The sequence below is a fragment of the Lynx canadensis genome, chromosome C1 (genome assembly GCF_007474595.2).
Source record: "Lynx canadensis isolate LIC74 chromosome C1, mLynCan4.pri.v2, whole genome shotgun sequence".
Classification (NCBI taxonomy): Eukaryota; Metazoa; Chordata; class Mammalia; order Carnivora; family Felidae; genus Lynx; species Lynx canadensis.
In genome coordinates this window covers 166,499,825-166,522,140 of record NC_044310.1, presented here as the reverse complement: position 1 = coordinate 166,522,140, position 22,316 = coordinate 166,499,825, and the positions used below count along the sequence as shown (strand labels likewise).

The 22,316-nt window shown below is 36.5% G+C and overlaps 1 protein-coding gene across 1 annotated transcript in view; it reads left to right on the top strand.

Annotated features, from left to right (window-relative positions):
• CCDC141 (coiled-coil domain containing 141) overlaps positions 1 to 22,316 on the top strand; it is a 204,809-nt gene that overhangs the window by 106,441 nt on the left and 76,052 nt on the right. The window contains 1 exon segment of the mRNA XM_030326780.1: positions 13,008 to 13,202. Within this exon segment, the coding sequence (XP_030182640.1) occupies positions 13,008 to 13,202 (195 nt within the window).

Sequence of the window (22,316 nt, the reverse complement as noted above, 5' to 3'; positions counted from 1 at the left end):
TGGGGTACAAGTGTCCCTATGCATCAGCACTCCTGTATCCCTTGGGTCAATTCCTAGCAGTGCTATTGCTGGGTCATAGGGTAGATCTATTTTTAATTTTTTGAGGAACCTCCACACTGTTTTCCAGAGTGGCTGTACCAGTTTCCATTCCCACCAACAGTGCAAGAGGGTTCCCGTTTCTCCACATGCTCTCCAGCATCTATAGTCTTCTGATTTGTTCATTTTAGCCACTCTGACTAGCATGAGGTGATATCTGAGTGTGGTTTTGATTTGTATTTCCCTAATGAGGAGTGACGTTGAGCATCCTTTCATGTGCCTGTTGGCCATCTGGATGTCTTCTTTGGAGAAGTGTCTATTTATGTCTGCTGCCCATTTCTTCACTGGATTATTTGTTTTTTGGGTGTGGAGTTTGGTGAGTTCTTTATAGATTTTGGATACTAGACCTTTGTCTGATATGTCATTTGCAAGTATCTTTTCCCATTCCATTAGTTGCCCTTTAGTTTTGTTGATTGTTTCTTTTGCAGTGCAGAAGCTTTTTATCTTGATGAGGTCCCAATAGTCATTTTTGCTTTTAATTCCCTTGCCTTTGGAGATGTGTCAAGTAAGAAATTGCTACAGCTGAGGTCAGAGAGGTTTTTTTCCTGCTTTCTCCTCTAGGGTTTTGATGGTTTCCTGTCTCACATTCAGGTCCTTCATCCGTTTTGAGTTTATTTTTGTGAATGGTGTAAGAAAGTGGTCTAGTTTCATTCTTTTTTTTTAATTTTTTTTTAATTTTTTTTTTCAACGTTTATTTATTTTTGGGACAGAGAGAGACAGAGCATGAACGGGGGAGGGGCAGAGAGAGAGGGAGACACAGAATCGGAAACAGGCTCCAGGCTCTGAGCCATCAGCCCAGAGCCTGACGCGGGGCTCGAACTCACGGACCGCGAGATCGTGACCTGGCTGAAGTCGGACGCTTAACCGACTGCGCCACCCAGGCGCCCCTAGTTTCATTCTTCTGCATGTTGCTGGCCAGTTCTCCCAGCACCATTTGTTAAAGAGACTGTATTTTTTCCATTGGATATTCTTTCCTGCTTTGTCAAAGACTAGTTGGCCATACTTTTGTGGGTCCAATTCTGTAGTCTCTATTCTATTCCATTGGTCTATGTGTCTGTTTTTGTGCCAATACCATACTGTCTTGATGCTTACAGCTTTGTAGTGGAAGCTAAAGTCTGGGATTGTGATGCCTCCCACTTTGGTCTTCTTCTTCAATATTACTTTGGCTATTCGGGGTCTTTTGTGGTTCCATACAAATTGTAGGATTGCTTGTTCTAGCTTCGAGAAGAATGCTGGTGCAATTTTGATTGGGATTGCATTGAATGTGTAGATTGCTTTGGGTAGCATTGGCATTTTAACAATATTTATTCTTCCAATCCATGAACATGGAATGTTTTTCCATTTCTTTGTGTCTTCTTCAATTTCCTTCATAAGCTTTCTATAGTTTTCAGCATACAGATCTTTTGTATATTTGGTTAGGTTTGTTCCTAGGTATTTTATGATTCTTGGTGCAATTGTGAATGGGATCAGTTTCTTTATTTGTCTTTCTATTGCTTCATTATTAGTGTATAAGAATGCAACTGATTTCTGTACATTAATTTTGTATCCTGTGACTTTGCTGAATTCATTTATCAGTTCTAGCAGACTTTTGGTGGAGTCTGTTGGGTTTTCCATGTATACTATCATGTCATTTGCGAAAAGTAAAAGCTTGACTTCATCTTTGCCAATTTTGATGCCTTTGATTTCCTTTTGTTGTCTGATTGCTGATGCTAGAACTTCCAACACTATGTTAAACAACAGTGGTGAGAGTGGACATCCCTGTCATGTTCCTGATCTCAGGGGGAAAGCTCTCAGTTTTTCCCCATTGAGGATGATGTTAGCTGTGGGCTTTTCATAAATGGCTTTTATGATGTTTAAGTATGTTCCTTCTATCCTCACTTTCTCAAGGGTTTTTACTAAGAAAGGATGCTGAATTTTATCAAGTGCTTTTTCTGCATCAATTGACAGGATCATATGGTTCTTTATGATCATTACTTTAAATTATCTTTCAGGCATATTACTTATATCTATTTTGCGCCGGTCTCTTGCTGTGATTTGGTCCTTTTCTTTCATTTGGGAGATGTTTCTCTGTTTCCTCATTTTGTCTGACTTTGTGTGTCTGTTTCTGCATTTTAGGAAAGTAAGTTACTTCTGTTGCACTTGATGACAATAGCCTTATGAAGAAGAGGTTCTATAGTGCCCTGCAGTACAGCGTCCCCTGTTCCCCAGATGCTGGCACTTTAGAGAGTGTCTCCTATATATGTTGCATGTGCTCTGCTCTTGGGTCTTGGCCTCTTTTCTTCAGTTCAGTTGTCTACATCAGCTGTCTTTGCCTATTATTGGCAGCAAGATATGCAGTGGTTGCTTGCCAAACAAGAACTACCCTTTCTGCTGTCCAGACTGAGGTCTCATAAAACATGTGGGTCAGGGGCACCTGAGTGGGTCATTCGGTTGAATGTCTGACTTTGGCTCAGGTCATGATCTCATAGTTTGTGGATTTGGGCCCTACATTGGGCTCTCTGCTGTCAGTACAGAGCCTGCTTTGGATCCTCTATTTCCCTCTCTCTGCCCCCTCCTGTTTTTTTCTCTCTTTCTCTCTCTCTCAAAAATAAATAAACATTAAAAAGAAAACATGTGGGTCAGGAGATATGGTGTTGGTAGGGTTGGTGCTGGTCTTCTAAGGGAGGAAACTGCAGTGCTGGGACTCAGGGGAACATGGCTGGGAAGGGCAGATCTGCTGAAGCCTGAGGTGCAGGGATGGGGAGGACAACTTGGTGCAAGAAAGTTAGGTAAGTAGTGTGGATGCATGCTGGTTTCTGCCAGCAGCCTTTGTTTATGCTGGAGGGTGGGTTGGGGAGTGAAATGTCACCTGCCAGCTCTACTTGTCTTTATTCTACAACTTCATCACTTTATAACAAACTAGATAATGTACTGATTTTTATGTTGATTGGTTATAAACAGAATAAAATAGTGGTGCACCACCGCTATCACTAACATTGGAGTTCCCCTGCCAGCCCATTACTGATTTCCCTGGCTTAGATGAAGTATTTAGGGGAATGCCTTACATGGAACAGGACTGCCAAATAAATGTTTGTTGATTAAATCAATAATCAATAATTGATTAATCAATAAATGTTTGTTGATTAAATGAACAAATGAGTACTTCATAATTTTTGTTGCTGTTATAAATTGGATCTTTATTAGAAGATCTGTATCTTCTAACTGAATATAAAATTAACTATTGTTGGTATATAGGAATGTTACTAATTTTCTTATATTGATCTTATATACAGCAACTTTAATGAACTCTTATTGATTTAAATTATTTTTCTAGATTCTCTTGGTTTTGGTATGTAGAAAATCATAATCTACAAATAATGTCAATAATCTTTCTTTCTCTCTTTCTCTCCTTCTTTCTTTCTTTCTCTCTTTCTTTCTTTCTCTCATTGGATAAGATCTTCAGTAAAATGGAGACTAGCAGCAGTGATAGAGGACATTTTTGTTTTATTCCTGACTTTAAATAGAAGGCTTCAAATGCTTTACCATTAAGTATAGGGTTTCTTAAGTTTTTAGTTTGTTTTTTTTTTAATTTTGGTTTGGTTTTTACATCTATCCTTTGTTACATTTCTTATTTTCTTTTTAAAATCATGGATAGACACTGAATTTTATTGATGCCTCTTTTTGTATTTATTGAGATTATCATATGGTTTTTCTCTTTTGTTTATTTGGCGAATTGCATTTCTTTGTTTTTCAATGTATTTAATTTACTTTTTGGCCAATATATTTCCATTATTAAAAAAAATATTAAAGGAACGTAGAAAAACCTGTAATAAAATATTTATCTTTTCACCTACCCGATTCCCTTCCATCATGCCAAAAGTAACCATTGTTATTAGTTTTTTATTATATGTCTAATTTCCTTATGTTATCTAAACAAATACAACTATATATTCATATTTTGTCCCTTTGTTACCTCATTAGTGGCCTACTTACACTCATTGTTCTGCATCTTGTTTTTGTTACTTGGTTACTTTTCTATATTAGTATATAGATGTTGTTCTGATGCTTTTGCTATAGAGTATTCCATTTATAGATGTATTTATTTAAAATAACCCTCATTGATTGACCTTCCGATTGCTTTCAAAGTTTGAGTTTTTTATTTTTTTTAGTTTAATAAAACTAAACAGTTTACTTTAGTAAGTCGTTTTCTTTTTCCTTAACTTCTTATTATTAACTATATTAACTCTTCTTCCTTAACTTTTAATTTTGAAACTCCACACAGCAAATTTAAAAGAATAGTACAGAATGAATACCTATATAGACTTTACCAATTTAAAAGTTTTGTGACATTTCCTTTATCTCTTAGTATGTATTTGCATATATATACTTTTTCTTATATCATTTCAAAATAAGTTGTGAACATGATGCATTTTCACCCTCAGCATTTCAACAGATATCCTAATGATAAGGATGCTTTCTTCTATTGCTGTAATCCAATTATACGCCCAGTGAATTTCACATTGACACAATATTTTCTGCTCTGTTGTTCATTTACAAATGTCTTCAAATTGTCCCAAATTGAGGATAATGCATTGCATTTGATTGTCATGTGTGTTTCTTAGTAAAACTCTTCTGGTTTGGCTTGTGTAATTTCTTCTCCTGTCTATTTCTGTTTCTATGGTGTGGGCTTTTCATTGTCCAGCCATTGCACAAGTGCAGGCTCATCCCTCCATTTTTGTCCTTAATTCTTTCCAATTCTCATTCACCACACTGCTCTTTAGTGAGTGGTGTTTTGCTTTCAAAGATTCTCTCTGAAGAGTGTTATTCACAAATCTATGTCTTTGGTCCTGAGCACTCTTATCTGGTACTGACCAGCTTTCTTTTGGACATTTGCCCAAGAACTCACTCTTCACTCTCCACCATACCTCCACTCCTCTTTTGTCTAGGTAACCCCCACCCTTTGTTTTAAGTCTTAGCTCAGATATCACTTCCTATGAGAAACACTTATTAATTTTCCAGATTAGATAGTTCTATCTCCTTATGAGCCAGGATCATAAGGAGCCTACATGCTCTTGCTCAGGCTGTCTCTCTGCTTGAATCAGCCCCTTGCCTTCTTCCCAGTCCCACACTACACTCACTAGTTGAAGGTCTCACCCATAATTCAGATTGTATAAATCTGATTCCGAAATTCCCAAATCAGATTCCCAAATCAGAATTTATTTTTTCTTCTACTGAACACTGTTTTATTTTCCATTTGAACTTACAATGATCTGTTTATATTAGTTAGGTGTTCTTAAGATTTGTTAAATAATGCTTTTTAGATTGGACCATATTTGGTATAGGAGAGTTATAGAAGGTCAAACCCAGTATCACATGCTGCTGATTCAGAGATTATTGAGTATGGAATCAGAATCCTGTGTATATACATAGCGATTAGCTGAAAAACAGAACCTATATGAAGGGAGACAAATTGAAGAAATTCTAGCCTTGACTAGATTTTGTTAAAAGACAAGTGATTTCTTCTAAACCATTAGAGGTAAGGGGTTTTCCTGTAATAAAGATATAGTATATATGTATTATAAATATGGTTATAAAAAGTTTGAAGGAAAGTTAAAGATAACCATATAAATGTATAGAAAAGTTTGGGAAACAAAAACTGGATGAGTTTTGTACCTTCACAGTTTTGTTTTTTGTTTTTGGTTTTTTTTTTTTTACTTTCTGTTTCCCTTTTAAATAAATTGCTCCTTTGCCTAACACACTGTGAAGAAAGTACAAAGTAGAAAGAAATGCTTTGATTTCTTCCTTATGAATTAAGACTAATGATTTAGTCTTAGGGCTGTTTTAAATTCATGATGGATTGGCATATTAATCATTTAAGGAGTGTAAGGTCAAAGATTTTATTTGTCATTGTATCTTCTGCAGCCTTACACAATACTCACTGAATGAATAAAGTAATTTGTAAAACAGAGGTTAAATTTTAGATTTGGGAGTCATCAATACAAAACATAATTTCACAGAGTTAAATTAGCTCAAAGTTGCAAGGTTAAAACACTTTTATTATATAATCATTCTTTCTCATTTACTGGTATGATTACCTAGTCATTAACTATTTTGGAATATTCTAGTCCAGTTCCAAAACTTCACAGATTATAAGTATTTTTTGTTTGTTCCTGATTTCAAATGAAATGCTTTAGATTTTTTTAATGTTTATTTATTTTTGAGAGACAGAGAGAGAGTGTAAGCGGGGGAAGGGCAGAGAGAGGGAGACACAGAATCTGCAGCAGGCAGCAGGCTCTGAGCTGTCAGCACAGAGCCCAACCTGGGGCTCAAACTCATGAACCGAGAGATGATGACCTGAGCCAAAGTCAGATGCTTAACTGACTGAGCCACCCAGGAGCCCCTAAAATGCTTTAGATTTTTTAAAATATGCATTTTTCCACCCTGCCAATAATGATTCAGTGTATCAATGGGGTGGGTGTGAGAATATAGGTTTTAAAACTTTTTCTAGGAGATATTGATAGCCAGATTTAAGAGCCATTGTTCTAGTCTATAGCAGATGTTCATTGTGGATGTAGTATATATGGATTTCCTTCCCCCCACTTCCCAACGTAATCTATTTCATTTAGGAAAATTTTCACAAGAGATGAACATCTAAACCTAATAATTGAATCTATGTTGAGATCCTAAAAGGTATCTCCAACAGATGCTCTAGAAAATGAAACAATAAGTCCTCTGAAAACATTAATATAAACTGGAGTCACCTAGTCAGCTAGTGGCCCAATCTGATTGTAGGCAAATTGTGTTAGATGCCAACAGTTTGGCCAGCTAGACTTTATTAATTTTATTAAAAAACTGAAACACCAATACCCCCCAAATCTGGATATACTCCTTACTTATTCAACTCAAAGAAACTCTGATTAAGAGGAGCAAAAAATTTAAGAAAAACAACAAGGACAAGAGAGTAAGAAAAAATAATGATTCTTGCAAAACACAAATCTTCAAAAAATGTCTCCCCAACTTTCCATGGAATTAAATTTTCATCCCAAAACTATGTTGAACTAAGGAAGAAAAACTAAATGTATTGTTGCTCCAATCATTCTTTCAAAGATTTGCTCACAGTGTAATTTGTTAAGCTTTTATTTGATTTTAAAAATTTATTCTGCCGCATATTCATTTGCTTCAGTATTAACAACAAGCTCTGAGCGATTAAACAAAAAGCTCCCCTTAATGGCCATGCATTGAACAGAATAAGGGAGACAAGAACCTTCCAAGCCATGGTTTTTCCTGTGACTTTTGGAACATTTGAATGGACAGAGAAAAAAGAAAACAGCCATTACTCAAAAACTATTTTGGTGATACATGTCGTTTCTACTATAGACTGTCAGTCCTAATCCCACTAGGGTTAATTATGGGGAATACAGCTAAAATACCCAAATTTTGGTAGGAATTTGAAGCACAGCCATTTCATCATTGAATTTACATATAATTCACTAGAGAAGCAGAAGCATATGTGAAGTGATAGAGGCCTGTCATTGTACTGCAGGAAAGTAAGGCTCGGTAAAGCAAAATACCCTGCTTGAGACCACTTACTAGGTTTGGAATAAAAAATGTATTTCTAGCTCCAGTTCTTTGCTCTTCCCCATGAGCTCTGCCTGGTTCAATAGCAATGATTGTCTGCCTCATGGCTGGGAGGTGAAACACCATACTTCTTTTATCTTTAGGTGACACAAAATTGCAGTTCTTCCTGTTTGCAAACAATGCCTTTGCTGAAATGCATCACAATGAGGGCCAGGTTCAAATGGCCTGTGGACACTGAACTCTGCACTCATCCAACAGTGGGATGGGACCCAGCTCTCATATGATCCTTGCTTTTGCGTAGGTCAGTGTAGAAATCCTGGGAACAGAGCATGAGAGGAAACTGTGGCCCAGTGTGCAATCCGACTTGGCATAATCAGAGTTTCAGCTTTTCAGGGGCTCATTGCTGCTCTTCAAAAGCATCAACATTTCCTCTAAAAAGAAACTCCTGCTCAAAACAGATTCTCGAATATTCTCTGATTAAAATTGCCAGGTTTATTTTGTTTGTACCAGCTGTTAATGCAATCATGTACAATTCTATGCTCTTGTGTCAATGAGTTAATTCTCCTTGGTGCCGAACCAAATGGGACTGTAGACTTAAAGAATGAACAAGAAATGGGCTGTGTCTAATGAGATGCCCTAGGAAATAACCATGCTACGAGAACTATACATGAGCTCCACACATGCTTCGGCCAGATGTGATTTTGGCCAGTCATCTCCACAGCTGGTATTTTCTTAGTAGTTTATAAATATGTCCTCTCTTCTTTCTTGTCCCCCACTTAAAAATTACATTCTGAAGTTTCAAGTTTATAATGAAAATAATTTACCACATGGTGTTGGGTCATTAAACCCCTTCATCTACCCTGAAGTTTTCATGTGAATAAAAATTTACTAAACATATTGTGATTATATTGTTTCTTTTCAAATGGAATAGCTAATCTTCCTACTTTTTGAATTTACTTGCTGGATAATTTTTATGCCAATCCATAACTTCATTTGAAGAGCTAACCTGGGAGTATAGAAAAGAAAGAAGAAATCATTTTCACCTTCTTGTCTATCAGCACTAATCCTCTTAAAAGTACCCTTTCAATCATCGGATTCAACAGAAGCTCAATTTCCTCAGCGGATGGAACACTGAAAGGTACCGTTTAAAAGGGTTACCACTGAGGGTGAAAAAAGGAAAATAATGGAGTGACCTGAGGAGACACCCTGAGCCCAGGATCACACAGTGCCACACATCTTTACTAGGTCAGACATATGCACATATCTCTGTCAAGATTGAAAAGCCAAGGAAATGGTAGCTTTGGCTTTCAGCTGGTAGGGACACGTACTGGAAATATTTTATTGTAAAGTGACTGAAAGTCAGATGTTTAACACTTAGCAGGCAGGCAGCAACGGCTAGAGAAAACGGACCATGGTTTTCTCCACTGGGTTCCTCCAGCCTTGACAACAGTGACAACTAAGTTTTTTGAAAATAGTGTGATGGATTCAGATGACTCTGGAACATTTTATGTTAAAAATAAAATAGTGGAAGCATCCCCTAAGAAAAATGGCTGGGTAAATTCATCATCAGAATGTTACAGAAATACATTAGAAAATGCCTATGGATTGCCCAAAGAAAACAGAACCAATTTTCTGAGAAGATTGAATAGAAATATTGAATGGACCCAACTTCATTTAATACCCACAGAGTTCATGTGAAAATGCAATTAAGAAGACTGGAGATGGAGAATAAGAAAAGATACGAGGCCAAAATGGTCCTTTAACAGTTTCCTTGGAAGGTCATAGCCTACTTTTTATAAATATGATGTGAAGCACAAAGCTAAAGTGGTTTTTCCAAGATTTGGCTCTACTCCAGATGTCTTTCTTTAAAGTTGTTTGCAACATTTATGCTAAAGGCAGATTTATGAACACTGTTAGAGAACAGGTATTTCCCTTCTTAGAGAAGTGTTTTATTATTTTGGTCCATTGGCTAAGCAAAATTAAGCTTGAGTTTGGGCTGTAAATTTTCAGTTCTATATGTAACAGCATTGTATTTATTTAGAAAGAATGAAGCTTCTGATTCCAAATCAGAAAATCTCAGGGTCTTAGAAGATTTTTTTGTAATTTCCAAGACCTTATCCGGGTTTCATGGAACTTTCACCTGTGTAATTCTAAGCCAATAGATTTAATCCTTTTATGCTGTAAAAAAAAAAAAAACAAAAAACAAAAAAAAAAAAAAACAAAAGACAAAAAACAAAAAACAAAAAAAACCAAAAAACCACAACCACTTTCTATCGCCTCTCCTCTCTGAAGTGCTGAGGTCAGTATACTGATTGAGAAACAGATTCTAGAGTCAAACTACTTCATTTTGAATTCTGGCTCTTTCACTTACTGGTGTTGAGAATTCAGGAAAGTTCTTAATCCTTCCAAACTTCAATCACCCCATCTGTAAAATGAGGATGGTAACACTTTGCACCTTCCAGGGGTATGGTGAAGATTAGGTGACATAATACATGAAAAGCATTTAGCACAGTGCTTAAACAGAAAGAAAAATCAATACTATCTTGCAGACAGTTAAGACACCTACACCTTAGGGCTTCGTGTTGTCTAGGTTGAACACATAATTGCCATATCCGTTTCTCTATGTCCTAACTCCCGTTCCATTTCCTTCCCCCTAGCTTTGTAGGCCTTCCCGAGGTTCTTCATATTTGTTAAGTGGTCTTCCTCTAATGAGCAAGAAGATTATGGTCAATGATAACTTTTTGAATAACCTGCTTTATTCTGTTTTAACACCTGAAGCATTTCTTCACTTGAGTCTTTGAGGATTAATACCCCACAGATTTTAACAGACAGAAAATGAGAGAATGGGTACAAGAGACAGAAAATGGACTAGTTGGGTCTGGAGGGATAGAGACAAAACAAAAGAGTAAAGAAACAGGCTTGTGAAAGCAGGTGAACTCATAGGTGATTCAGCTGCTTTTAGCCATAAGAACAGAATTTCCCAACATTATTCCAGCTGGAGCATTGGTCCCCTGAGATGATGAGTAAACACATGGTTTCATGGTCAAAACAGGTTGTCCAAAATATTTCACACTGCGTTTCCATCTCGGAGTCTCAATGCACATCAACGTATTGAGGATTCTGAGAAGTCCTGCAGTAAAGAAACCTGCTTTGTTTTGTTTATCCCATAATACTGATCGATACATAACGCTGATCAATAACATTTGGAGAATCCTTCCACTACCATTATTTTAGAGCTGAGAAACAGAAATTCTCATAAAGAACAAATTTTGGGGTGCTAGTGAACCATGGTAAAACTGATGGAATGAAAAGGGGGACTAACAGTGAGTGTTTATTACATGTGCCAGAAATTGTGCTAACTGCTTTAAAAACATTTGCTCTTTCCTGATAAGGTTAAGGTAATGATTTTTAAGTGGGAAGGATATTTACAGTGCTTTATGAAAGAATGTCATGGAACATATTAGCTATCTTTAAGTGGGGACAGACTAGCTCCTTAAAAAATGAAGGATCTTAAGAAATCACATAGCCCATATTCATACCTAAGAATATTGATTTTGCACTCACTGAGAAATCTGGAGTCTCAAAAGTTCATAAACAACTGGAAAAAACCCACAATGAATCACCAAAGTAGTAACTGGTAAAAGTTTATTGTGCACACACCAAAAAGACAATATGCAAACCAGAGCACTCACCCCAAAACATGGAACAAGGCTCAGGGGTATATTATTATAAAGCAGCCTAAATAGTGAGGAAACGGTGACTTCTTACTCTTCACAATTATTGGTTATAATATCAGAATTTCCTTAAATGATGGGGAATTGGTCAGTGGTTACCTCATAGCAACCTTGGGAAAGGTTCAAGTTTTGCTTATAATTTCCAGAGACATAAACAAGAAATGACCCAGGTCAAGTCAGCCTTGAAAAATAAGCTAAATTAAGCTTTGTTTGTATGACTAAACTGGTTATGTCTGCTCAGGCCATTTTAAGGCTGGTCTTCATTTGTTTTTTATTTTAACAACCCCCTCCCTCTTTGGTCATTCTCTTAGAAGGCTGAGAGTATGATCAACCACTATAGCATTATATTTGGTTACCACCATTGATGTGGTCAGGCTGAAGAATCACACATTAGCTGTTTCCATTAGTTGAGTCATCAGGATGTGTTTATAGGACCAGCATACATTTCATACATTTGATGATGTAAGTATATATGAAAATTATGTAAAATAGCAGTTTATATATTGTTGAAGGAAAGAACTACACTTTATTCTTTCTTCATATTCCCCAAGCCATCTATCCTAGCATGGTACCAGGTACATAGTATTTAGTGTGTCTTGTGAAATGAATGAATGGAAATGGTAGTGGTAAATTGCACTAAAAATTATACTTATTTTACATAGTATAATGTAACAAATGTAACTTAATAATAGGACGTTTGCCTTAGGGAACAAGCCAGGATGGAGCTAGAATGTAATTTTTGAAATTTGGCGCTAAATTTCTGGTGCTTTAACAAACAACCTATGCTGTTTTTAGCCACAGTCTTAGCTGAGATGGGTACCGAAAATTCACTCACAAGACATCCATGTTAGAGATATTTTATGAAGTTGAATCTGGCTTCATCTTTTGCAAGAAATTTGAGTTTCCCTTTAAATAAATAAAGTGTTAATATGTTCAGTTAACTCCAACTTTTATTTTCTTCTCTACTTACTGTTTTTCATCCTTGTGTAACAGAAAGTAAAAAACTACCTCCTTTCTTTTCCTGAAATGTTTATATAGCACTAAGAATGAAGTATTGAGAGGTGAGACTCAGGTCAGGAAGGAGGGAATACTGCACAATACCAACTATTAATTTTGTGGAGAATAACAGATCTTAATTTTAGTTCTAAGTGTAGGCACAATACAAACACAACAGCCATAAAATATAAGATTTCTCTTCCTGTCTTGTACATATTTGCCCACATTGGCAGTGAGACCGAATTGTGGGAAGTAGACTTTTTATATTTAATTAAATGAATACAGATCAAAGTGAGTTAGAAATTAAAAAACGCTATTGACTATACTTTGGGTATGTTTTCAGACAGCGTTAATGGAAGAAGTAGCCTGTATTTGGGGCAACTGGATATTCTATCGATCACACATCCCAACCTGCCTCTTCCTAGCCTCTTTCTTCTTTATCTACCTTTCTTTTTTACCTACATCTTGGTACTGAAACCTGGAATGTAGCATTTACTCCTTCATAATTTGAAAATATAGTGACAGATGGTTACTGATACATTCAACCCATCTAAATGTTCTCTGAGTCTTAGCACAGTTGCAAAGGGGAGGATGTGTAAAATAAACTGGAGTGATCTCTTGTAGGAATGGAATTCTGCTGTTGAGAAGCTAAAGAGTGATGCGCTTGGGATTCTGCTGTCCAAGGACTACGTGGAGAAGGAACATCTACAGCTCTCTAACCAGAAACTGGATCAGCTTCAAGGAGAATTTGGTCGGCTCATGGTGGAAAGGAAAACTTGGTTAAAAAAGGCAAATGTTTTTTTTAACAGTGCCAATAAGGTCAGTGGGAAGTTACGTTGGTAATTTTAGGTAATCAGGACAAACCAGTAAGAGACTCATGATTTCAGTAGGCTGGCGAACATCACAGAGGTCTGGATTCCACATAGAGTTTCAAAATTAATAGCAGCAAAAGTGAACTTTTAAAAATATATTCCTTTATGATGAGTACTGGATGTTATATGTAAGTAATGAATCACTAAATTCTACTCCTGAAACCAATGTTACACTGCATGTTAACTAATTAGAATTTAAACAAAAATTTGGAAAGAATATATTCCTATCATGGCCATTATTTGGTTCTCAAAACTAGGAAGCTCTATGCTTTGACATGTTAAAAAAAATCCCCATGAGGGTTTCATCTTAGAGCCGTCATTGAACTGCTTGAGGGGACACTTGTGCCAACACTGCCATATTTCTCATGGAGTAAGGGAATTATCATAAAATGTATCAAGGTTAAAATAACACCTTGAAATTTTCACCAAAAAAAATATTTCCCCTTTAAAACTTTTTTTTTCATTTATCAGGGAAAGGTACATGAATATTGTAAGCCTTCTGCATACAAGCCATAAGGCTAGAAGCGGAGTCTCAACCTGACTGCCCTGCCTTGGTCTTGCCTTTTAAAGTCTGCCAAGGGGAAATCTTGCTTTGGACCATCTCCAGGTCTTCTTGAGTTGGAGACTGTGCTCTGTTTCTCCTGGTTGATTCTTTTAATATTGACTGTAGCAGATGGTTCTTAGTGAGTGGTAATGTCTACATGTTCACATCACTTGTGTATCTGAAGCTGGCGATATTATTTGAAAATTTTTGTACCTTTTCCAATCTAATATACACCTTCAAACTGCCTTCTTGGAATTGTTTAATACCTTAAATTTTACTGATGTTTTTGAAACTGGACAATGTGACAGGAAATCAATGGGTAACCCCCAGAAGGTGGGTATATTGTGATTTAAAGTCATGATATCAACAATCTGAATACAATGTCCTGGTATATATCAAAATAGTTACTTAATTTTGAACTTCCGTACTAATAGGAAACTTGCAGAGTAGAATTTCAAAATAGAGGTGCTAGAATTACAGTAAAAAAAGTGTTAAAGAAAAATTTGACAAATATGATAAACATCTGTTTGGGATTTCTTTGTTTTAACAGAAGAAACAGTCATAGCATATTACTGGAACTGTTGAACTAAGTAAATGGTAGGTGCTAGTTAAGTTTCTCTTGAACAGTCCTGTTTTTGAATAAGAGATTTCTTTTTTTTTTTTAATTTAAATCCAAGTTAGTTAACATACAGTGTAATAATGATTTCAGGAATAGAATTTAGTGATTCATCACTTACATATAACACTCAGTGCTCATCCCAGCAAGTGCCCTCCTTAATGCTCATCACCCATTTAGCCTATCCCCCCCCCGCTACCTCCCTCCCTCCATCAACCCTTAGTTTGTTCTCTGTATTTAAGAGTCTCTTATGGTTTGTCTCCCTCTCTGTTTTTATCTTATTCTTGCTTCCCTTCCCCTATGTTCGTCTGTTTTGTTTCTTAAATTCCACATATGAGTGCAATCATATGACATTTCTCTTTCTCTGGCTGACGTATTTCGCTTAGCATAATACACTCTAGATCCATCATGTTGCAAATGGCAAGATTTCATTCTTTTTGATCACTGAGTAGTATTGAATAAGAGACTTTCTAACTTACATTGCACTTTCATTCTACAAAATGAGTAGGTCATCTGTCAATCAAGTAATGTCATTTTTAAGGAAGACAGTTATAGAACATGTTGCTAGAATAAAACAATGCTTCTAGAACAAACCATATAGTTTCAGCCCTGCAAAATGTAGTTTCTCTCCCTTCAATTTGTACCCCCCTGCTCTTGCTTTCTCTGCTCTCATTATGTGGTAACTTTCCAGGGAGACTTTCTCCTGACATTGCTTCCGGGCCTTGAGGGGGAAAGGAATGACATTTATTGCAATAACAACAACAACAACAACAACAACAATAATAATAATAATAATAGAACAGAGTGGTTACTTTCTCAAATTCACGTAGTAATTCAGCTTAAATCATAAGAAACTATATTTCTTAACCCTCGAGACTTGAATTTTTTTTTTTTGAAAGAGAGAGAGAGGGAGAAAGAGAATGAGTGGGGGAGGGGCAGACAGAGAAGGATAGAATCCCAAGCAGCTTCTGTGCCACCAGAGCACGGCTCAAACTCACAAAGACACTTAACTGACTGAGCCACCTAGGCTCCCTCCTCCCAAAACTTGACTTCTAAATTAAAAAAAAAAAAACTTAAAAAAAATGTTTGTTTATTTTTGACAGAGGGTGGGGGGGGGGAGAAAGAGAGACAGAGCGCAAATAGGGGAGGAGCAGAGAGAGAGAGGGAGGCACAGAATCTGAAATAGGATCCAAGCTCTGAGTCATCAGCACAGACAGAGCCCGACATAGGGCTGGAATCTACCAAATGGGAGATCATGACCTGAGCCCACCAACTGGGAGATCATGACCTGAGTTGAAGTCTGACACCTTAATGACTAAACCACCCAGGTGCCCCTAATTTTTTTTAATGTTTGTTTATTTTTGAGACAGAGACATAGAGTGTGAGCGGGGGAGGGGCAGAGAGAGGCAGACAGAATCCCAAGCAGGCTCCAGGCTCTGAGCTGTCAGACCTACAGGGGGGTTGAACTCATGAACTGTCATGAGATCACGACATGTCTGAGTCAGATGCTTGCCTGACTGAGCCACCCAGGTGCCCCAAGACTTGACTTGTACATCCCCTGTTTCATCATTGGAAAGCCATGGCATTCAAATTATAACAATTTCAGTTGGAATTTGTTCATACTCTATTTATCCATATTATATCATTCTCTATAGTCAAGTGGAACTTAGAAAGGTATAGAATTTGTTCTCCCTTTTCAAAGCATCAAGGGAATAATTTCTGACTCCAAATTTAAGAATCAATGTGAAAGGTGATAGATACTTTTACTTCAGCAAAAAATAGAAGATGGAGTGTGGAAAGTGGATATTTAATCATGATTTTTGAAATGAAATATTTGCCCTATTATTAAGAAGCAATACACGATTAAATAATGTAGTGGGTAAATCTGTTTAAATTAAAGAGGGAAGCTCCTTAAGACTTGTAAATGGCATTTTTATTTTTTATTTATATTGTGGAATCTCCAAATTTTACAAAATTCGCACCATTTTACCTAACTTTTGGCATAACACTTATAAATAACCCAGTTAAAATAAAGAGCTGGATTTGAAACATTAATATAATTTTAAAATCCCTTAAAATTGTGTTTTCTAGGCTGAAAATTCTGTTTATACCAGCAAACGGGTATTTTCAATTTGTATCATCAATTTATCTCTGAAGCACTGACTTTTCCTTTTGAAAATTCACTTTACCATACCTTGGGTGCATTGGATTTTTCTAGTTGTGAGCATCCTTAACCCTAGATGAAGTCATGTTGTCAAGAACTATGAGGCATGTGAAATTTTACCCAAACTTCAAGCTAACTTGCTAACTTGTCACAGTTTGTGGATGCTCACAAAAGACACATGACTTCTGTGTCAGTTTTGAAAGACTTTATTACAAAAACAATGATCGAAATGTCCACATGCCATATCAATTTCCCAAGTCCCAGTCCCCTGGGCGGGGGTGATGTAGATGGGCCCAGATGGATGACTGCATCTGTGGCAGGTGGTTTCCAAGAGAGGAATCCTAAGCTTGGGGAATCTTTTTTTTTATAGCAAACAATAAGCCAACCTGCTATTTGTCTCAGAAGGAGACATTTCCTCCACCTTGAAGGTTGGTTGCTGGCTGCAAACCCAACAGTGAGAAAGGGCTCCAATGAAGAGGGGTCACTGTGGGCCGTTCATGGCACACCTATAATGATGGGTGGAAGCACTAGCCACTCTCCCAACACATGCAGCACTGTGGAAGAAAGAGGAAGTCAGCGCTTCCAAAAGATATTGACTTTGAAAATCAATTCCATTCTTGATAAGTAGAATTATTTTTTCAGCAAACAACCTCTTATTCCAAATTTGTTAAAGCTAGGTCAATATTCTCCTTCAATATCTGTGCCAAATACCAGCGTGAGAAAATATGCTAGTGTCACAGGTAATATAAATGACAGGATGTGACAGTTTGCGTATTTGTTCAATAAAAAGTGAAATGTGTGATTTTTAAAATACAACGTTCACTTTTTAAAAAGTTTGTTAAGTTAAAAAGGTGGTCATAATATAATCTACAAAATGGACTGTTGTTAATGCTTTCCATATCATATATATTTCTTTTTTAATCTGGATTTTTATCATATGTTGCTGGTATTTTTGTTGCAAGCATCTGGAAATTCCTCTTTTTCCCTTGCTTACCTTTTCATTTTAATTTATTCTTCTCTCTCCCTACCAATTTTAGATAGGGATATTCTTATTTACTAGACAAAAAGTCATAATAATTTCTTTTATTGAAGTCTCTAAATGAGTAAGTAGTGTGGTTAATAATTCTTTAGAGAATTCTTTATTTAGAGATTCTTTAGAGATACATTTGCTTAGTAAAGTTTTACTATACAATTACCGTGTATCAGGTACTGTTCTAAATGCTGGGGTTACAGCAAAGAACAAAACATACAAAATATCTAGAGTATGTTTCCAATTTGCAAAATACAATAAAATATAATTATTGCCTAATTATCTACATTGACTAGACAACCACATTGCCTTTGCCTTTGCGTTGTGGCTCTAGGAGTGAAATTGATTACCTTTTAATCCTGCTAGGGGTTGATGATTACCCAAGGCTCAAGAGTCTGTTTCATACCCAGAGTGCCTATAGCCTTTGGCTTGAGTGTGGTAGTTTGTACCTGGAGTGAGCGATAGGTGGCAATGTTAGCACACAGGACCTTAGCATATTGCTACTGACGCTTTTCCTAAACCAGACACTGGATTCAAGTGGAGATTGAGCCAAGTAATTTAAGAACCCTAGATACTTCCTTTCTGTTTTAGAGTTATCTACTGTGTTGGTGAATTTATTGCCAAATCACTTAGCAACAAATACAAGTAAGGGTTGATTATCAATATTGGATGATAGCTGATTGGAAAAGAATTTCTCTAATTACTAGATGTTGCTAAAAGTAGGACATGGCATGAAATATGAACATAGCACCTATTATAGTGACTCATCTTGATCCCCCCAAATTTTCATCTTTTCATGATTATAGATTATCTTATTTATTTCTAACAAGTTCACAACCAAGGAGTTGGTTAAGATATGTCAATCATCCAAATTGTATTTATCATTGTTTAGGGAATGTGGTTAGAATCAAACAGAGATAAATATATATGTTTCAAGAGCAGAACAATACGAACCTGTATTTAGATGACAACAATGATTGAACCTAAATCTGTAAAACATGGCTGATTGGCCATAAAGTTTCATTTCCCATGCTTCCTATTCATAGGCACATGATTTCATTGGGGGAAAGCAAGCGGTGAAGACTGAGGCCAAATTTACATGGTGTGCTTCTTGGGTGATTAGCCTAAAAGCAAAGGTGAAGCAAAAGCTGGGGCAGCTAAAGCAACACCCCAAAAGCAGTTTGAAATGTAGTGATTGTCATAGCTTCTACTGCTTCTGCCATCACTGCTGAAAGTTTTATGTCTTCTAAAAAGTTAATGTTGCTTTTTCAAGATATTTATAGCCATGCAAAACAGTAATGCCTACAGCAACATAATTGTTTCAGATAAAAACAAAATAATTAAGGATGACGTTTGGTACAGTTTTTTCACTTATATATACACTATTCTCCCATTTTCAAAATAGATACATTTTAGCCCAGATGTGGGAAGCAATTAAATAAAATGACTCAGTTGTTGCACAGATTGAAGAGTGAAGAAATCTGTCCAAATAGAGAACCTAAAAAATATTATCCAGAAGGAATTTGTTAAGGTGATGTAAATGAATTAAAGAAACTAAGCTAATTGTATTGGAAATTAAGGAAAACGTACTTGCTTTCAGTTTCATAATTCTTAGGCAGCCTGTTTCAGATTTCTCTTTTCCAGAACAACTTCCCTTTCTCTTACAAAGAACTAAAGCATCTTTAAAAACAAAAACAAAAAAACCCAAAAAAACCAAAACCCCCAAAAAACCTCCCTCCATGCTTCTACATTTCCCTTCGCCTGATGTGTTGTATAGCTACTGTTTTCATATGTCATATGTGTACTTTAGCTAAAGCAGTTAAAGATACTTGCTTTAAGATCCTTGCCTTCAAGACCCTTTCAGTCTGGTCTGGAGGAGAGGCAAGGGAACAGAAGTGCTGTATGCTTTGGGAAAAGCCCAAAGTTTTGGAGTGAGCCTAGAGCATTAGGGAACACAGAAGAGAGTCTCAGGGAAAAAGTGTCAAGGAAGACTTCTCCACAGGAGGTGAGCACTGAGCTAAATCTGAAAGGCTAGGACAAGGAGCGATTGGAGGAGGACTGGGTGGTACAGAGTTGTGCCATGCATGGGGAATCTAAGGTAATTCACTTTGCCACGAGTGTAGGGTATAAGACCAGAATGATGAGAGAAAAGTAGTAGAAGCAGACAGGGGGTCAGGAAGGGTCTTGAATAGCATGCTAAGAAATTTCTATCTTATGCTGAACATATCCATAACTATGAACAGATATTAAGGACTTCAAAAAATCGTGATGAGGCAAACCTCCTGATATAGATGCAAATGATGTCTTAATTTACTCTCCTCTTGTATCTCTCTGAGAGACTGGTGTAGAAACTTTTGGTTTTAGAACTTAAGGAGAGGCTATTTAAACCATGCAAATATTTGATAAATATGGCTAAACATAAAATTATATATATATGTTTATATATGTATATATAAACATATATATAAAATAGAAAGATTATCAAAACAAGAAATGCATTTACCATCTTACGTTTTTCATGAGAACCCACAACTCAGCCCCTATTTAATTAGTCTTGTAATAAAGACACTCAGTTTTTTTTAATATAATTTATTGTCAAATTGGCTTACATACAGCACCCAGAAGACACTCAGTATTATCATTCACTCATTAGTATCCTTCACAATAAAGCTATCATGTGACTTCTAAGTGAGTCATGAGTGTTATTTATTGGTTTCCCTTCCATGTACAATTTTAAACTGCTGCACATCTCCATTGGTATTAAATATATTCTTCCTTGTATTGTAGGCATTTCTGGTAGATTTACTTTCCTTTGCTGAATTAAAATTCCTTGAGGGTAAAACACACGTCTGTTTTACTTTGTGTTTACCAGAATGGATCATCTAGAAAAGCACCTTTCAGGCAGTGAATGCTCAATAATTATTTGAATGATAGAAAGTAGTGAAATAGTAGAAACTATGGAGTTTCAAGGCCAACTACGTTCCATTTTCATAAGAGATTATACTGATCCAAGGTCATTGGAATGAAGAGAGCTTAATTACTTTAATATACAAGGAACACAAATTTTGAGCTCAATCTCTGTGTCATAGCTGAGAAGGAAGGTAATGCTGGGTGAAGAGGTTTGTAATCACCCATGCCACCTGCTCCAAGAAGTCTCCAGGAAGCATTAATTGCCTATTTTTCATTATTCCTGTAGTATTTCTCTGTGCTCCTTAGAGAGAGGGGGTGTCTTAGTTATCTTTGCACGCCACCTAGCATTTAACAAACTTTGTTGAATCAATGAATGAATGACTGGACATGTGACAGGTCAATTACACTTTGAGCCTGAGTTTTCACTTCTCTAAAAGAGGTCTAACGATCCTCAGGGAATACCATTCAGTAATAAAAGTTCCTGCAACTGCTGATACATGTTCAAAATCTTTCCATGATAGAGTTGGAGTATAAATAAATAAATGGAATTGCAGAGTATTAAGTGCAAACTTTAAAATGTTTCTTAGGATGATACTTTTCTAAAATAATATAGCAGACTTTGGAGCCAGGCTGCTGAGGTATGAATATGGTCTTAGACATTTATTAGTTCTATGACCTTAGGCAGTTCCTTAACTTCTCTGTGTGTCTAGCTTTTTTTATCTGAAAAATGGAAATAATAATTATATGTACCTCACAGAGTCACTGAGCTTCTAAATGAGTTAATACCTGACTGGTGCATAGAACAGCCAAGCACTCACTGAGTTCTAGCTATTATTTTGTCATTTTATATGCATTTAATACTACACTAGCCATTCTAACATGACTTAAATGCTTTTGTTCCATTTTCCTTTTCCCAGCATGTACCAGAGTACATGCTTCATAAAGTCCAATAAATATTTGTTGAATAATGAAAAAAAAAATAAATGCTTTGCAGATTGTAAATAGATGCTTTTCCATGTAAATATTCCCAAGATTATCCTAAAACTATTTAGGTCAATAGATTAAAAGAAACCAGAAAGTATAAACAGTGACTAGCTGGCTAGGATTCTACTTATGTGTCTGGTTTATCCATTTCGAAGATGAACTTACCTCAGAAAGAGTAAGAGTTTATTAATACATAAACTTCCTCCATTCCTTGTTGATAAAATGCATCAGATGCATGCCATTTTCTTTCTTTTTAGTTTTTATTTTAGAGAGAGAAAGCACGCAGGGGAGAGGGGCAAAGAAAGACAGAGAGAAAAACAGAGAGGGAGAGAGAGAGAATCTTAAGCAGGTTCCATGGTCAGTGCAGAGCCCTAAAGGGGGCTTGAGTTCACAGCCCTGAGATCATGACCTGAGCTGAAATCAAGATTAGAATGCTCAATTGACTGAGCCACCCAGGTGCCCCATACATGCATTTTCAACCCCAAACTCCTTTTCCAATGTTTTGTTTTGTTTTGTTTTTTGTTTGTTTGGGTTTTTTGTTTTGTTTTGTCTTGTTTGTTTGTGTGTTTGTTTAGCTTTTCAGATTGTGAGGCCAAACCAGTTTTAGGTTCCCATGATTTTACACACCTCTCATTAACATCACTTGTAATGTGGAGTGAGTTCTGGGGCCCAGCAGCGACAACCTTGGAGTGGCAAGAAATAAGCTGGAGCACCGGTAGGGAGCAGCAAACACTGGGAGCTGAAAATCCCATCACCCTTTTGCCCTGCTTTTCTAGCATTTGGAAGCCTGGGCAGATTTGGGCAGGACCTGAA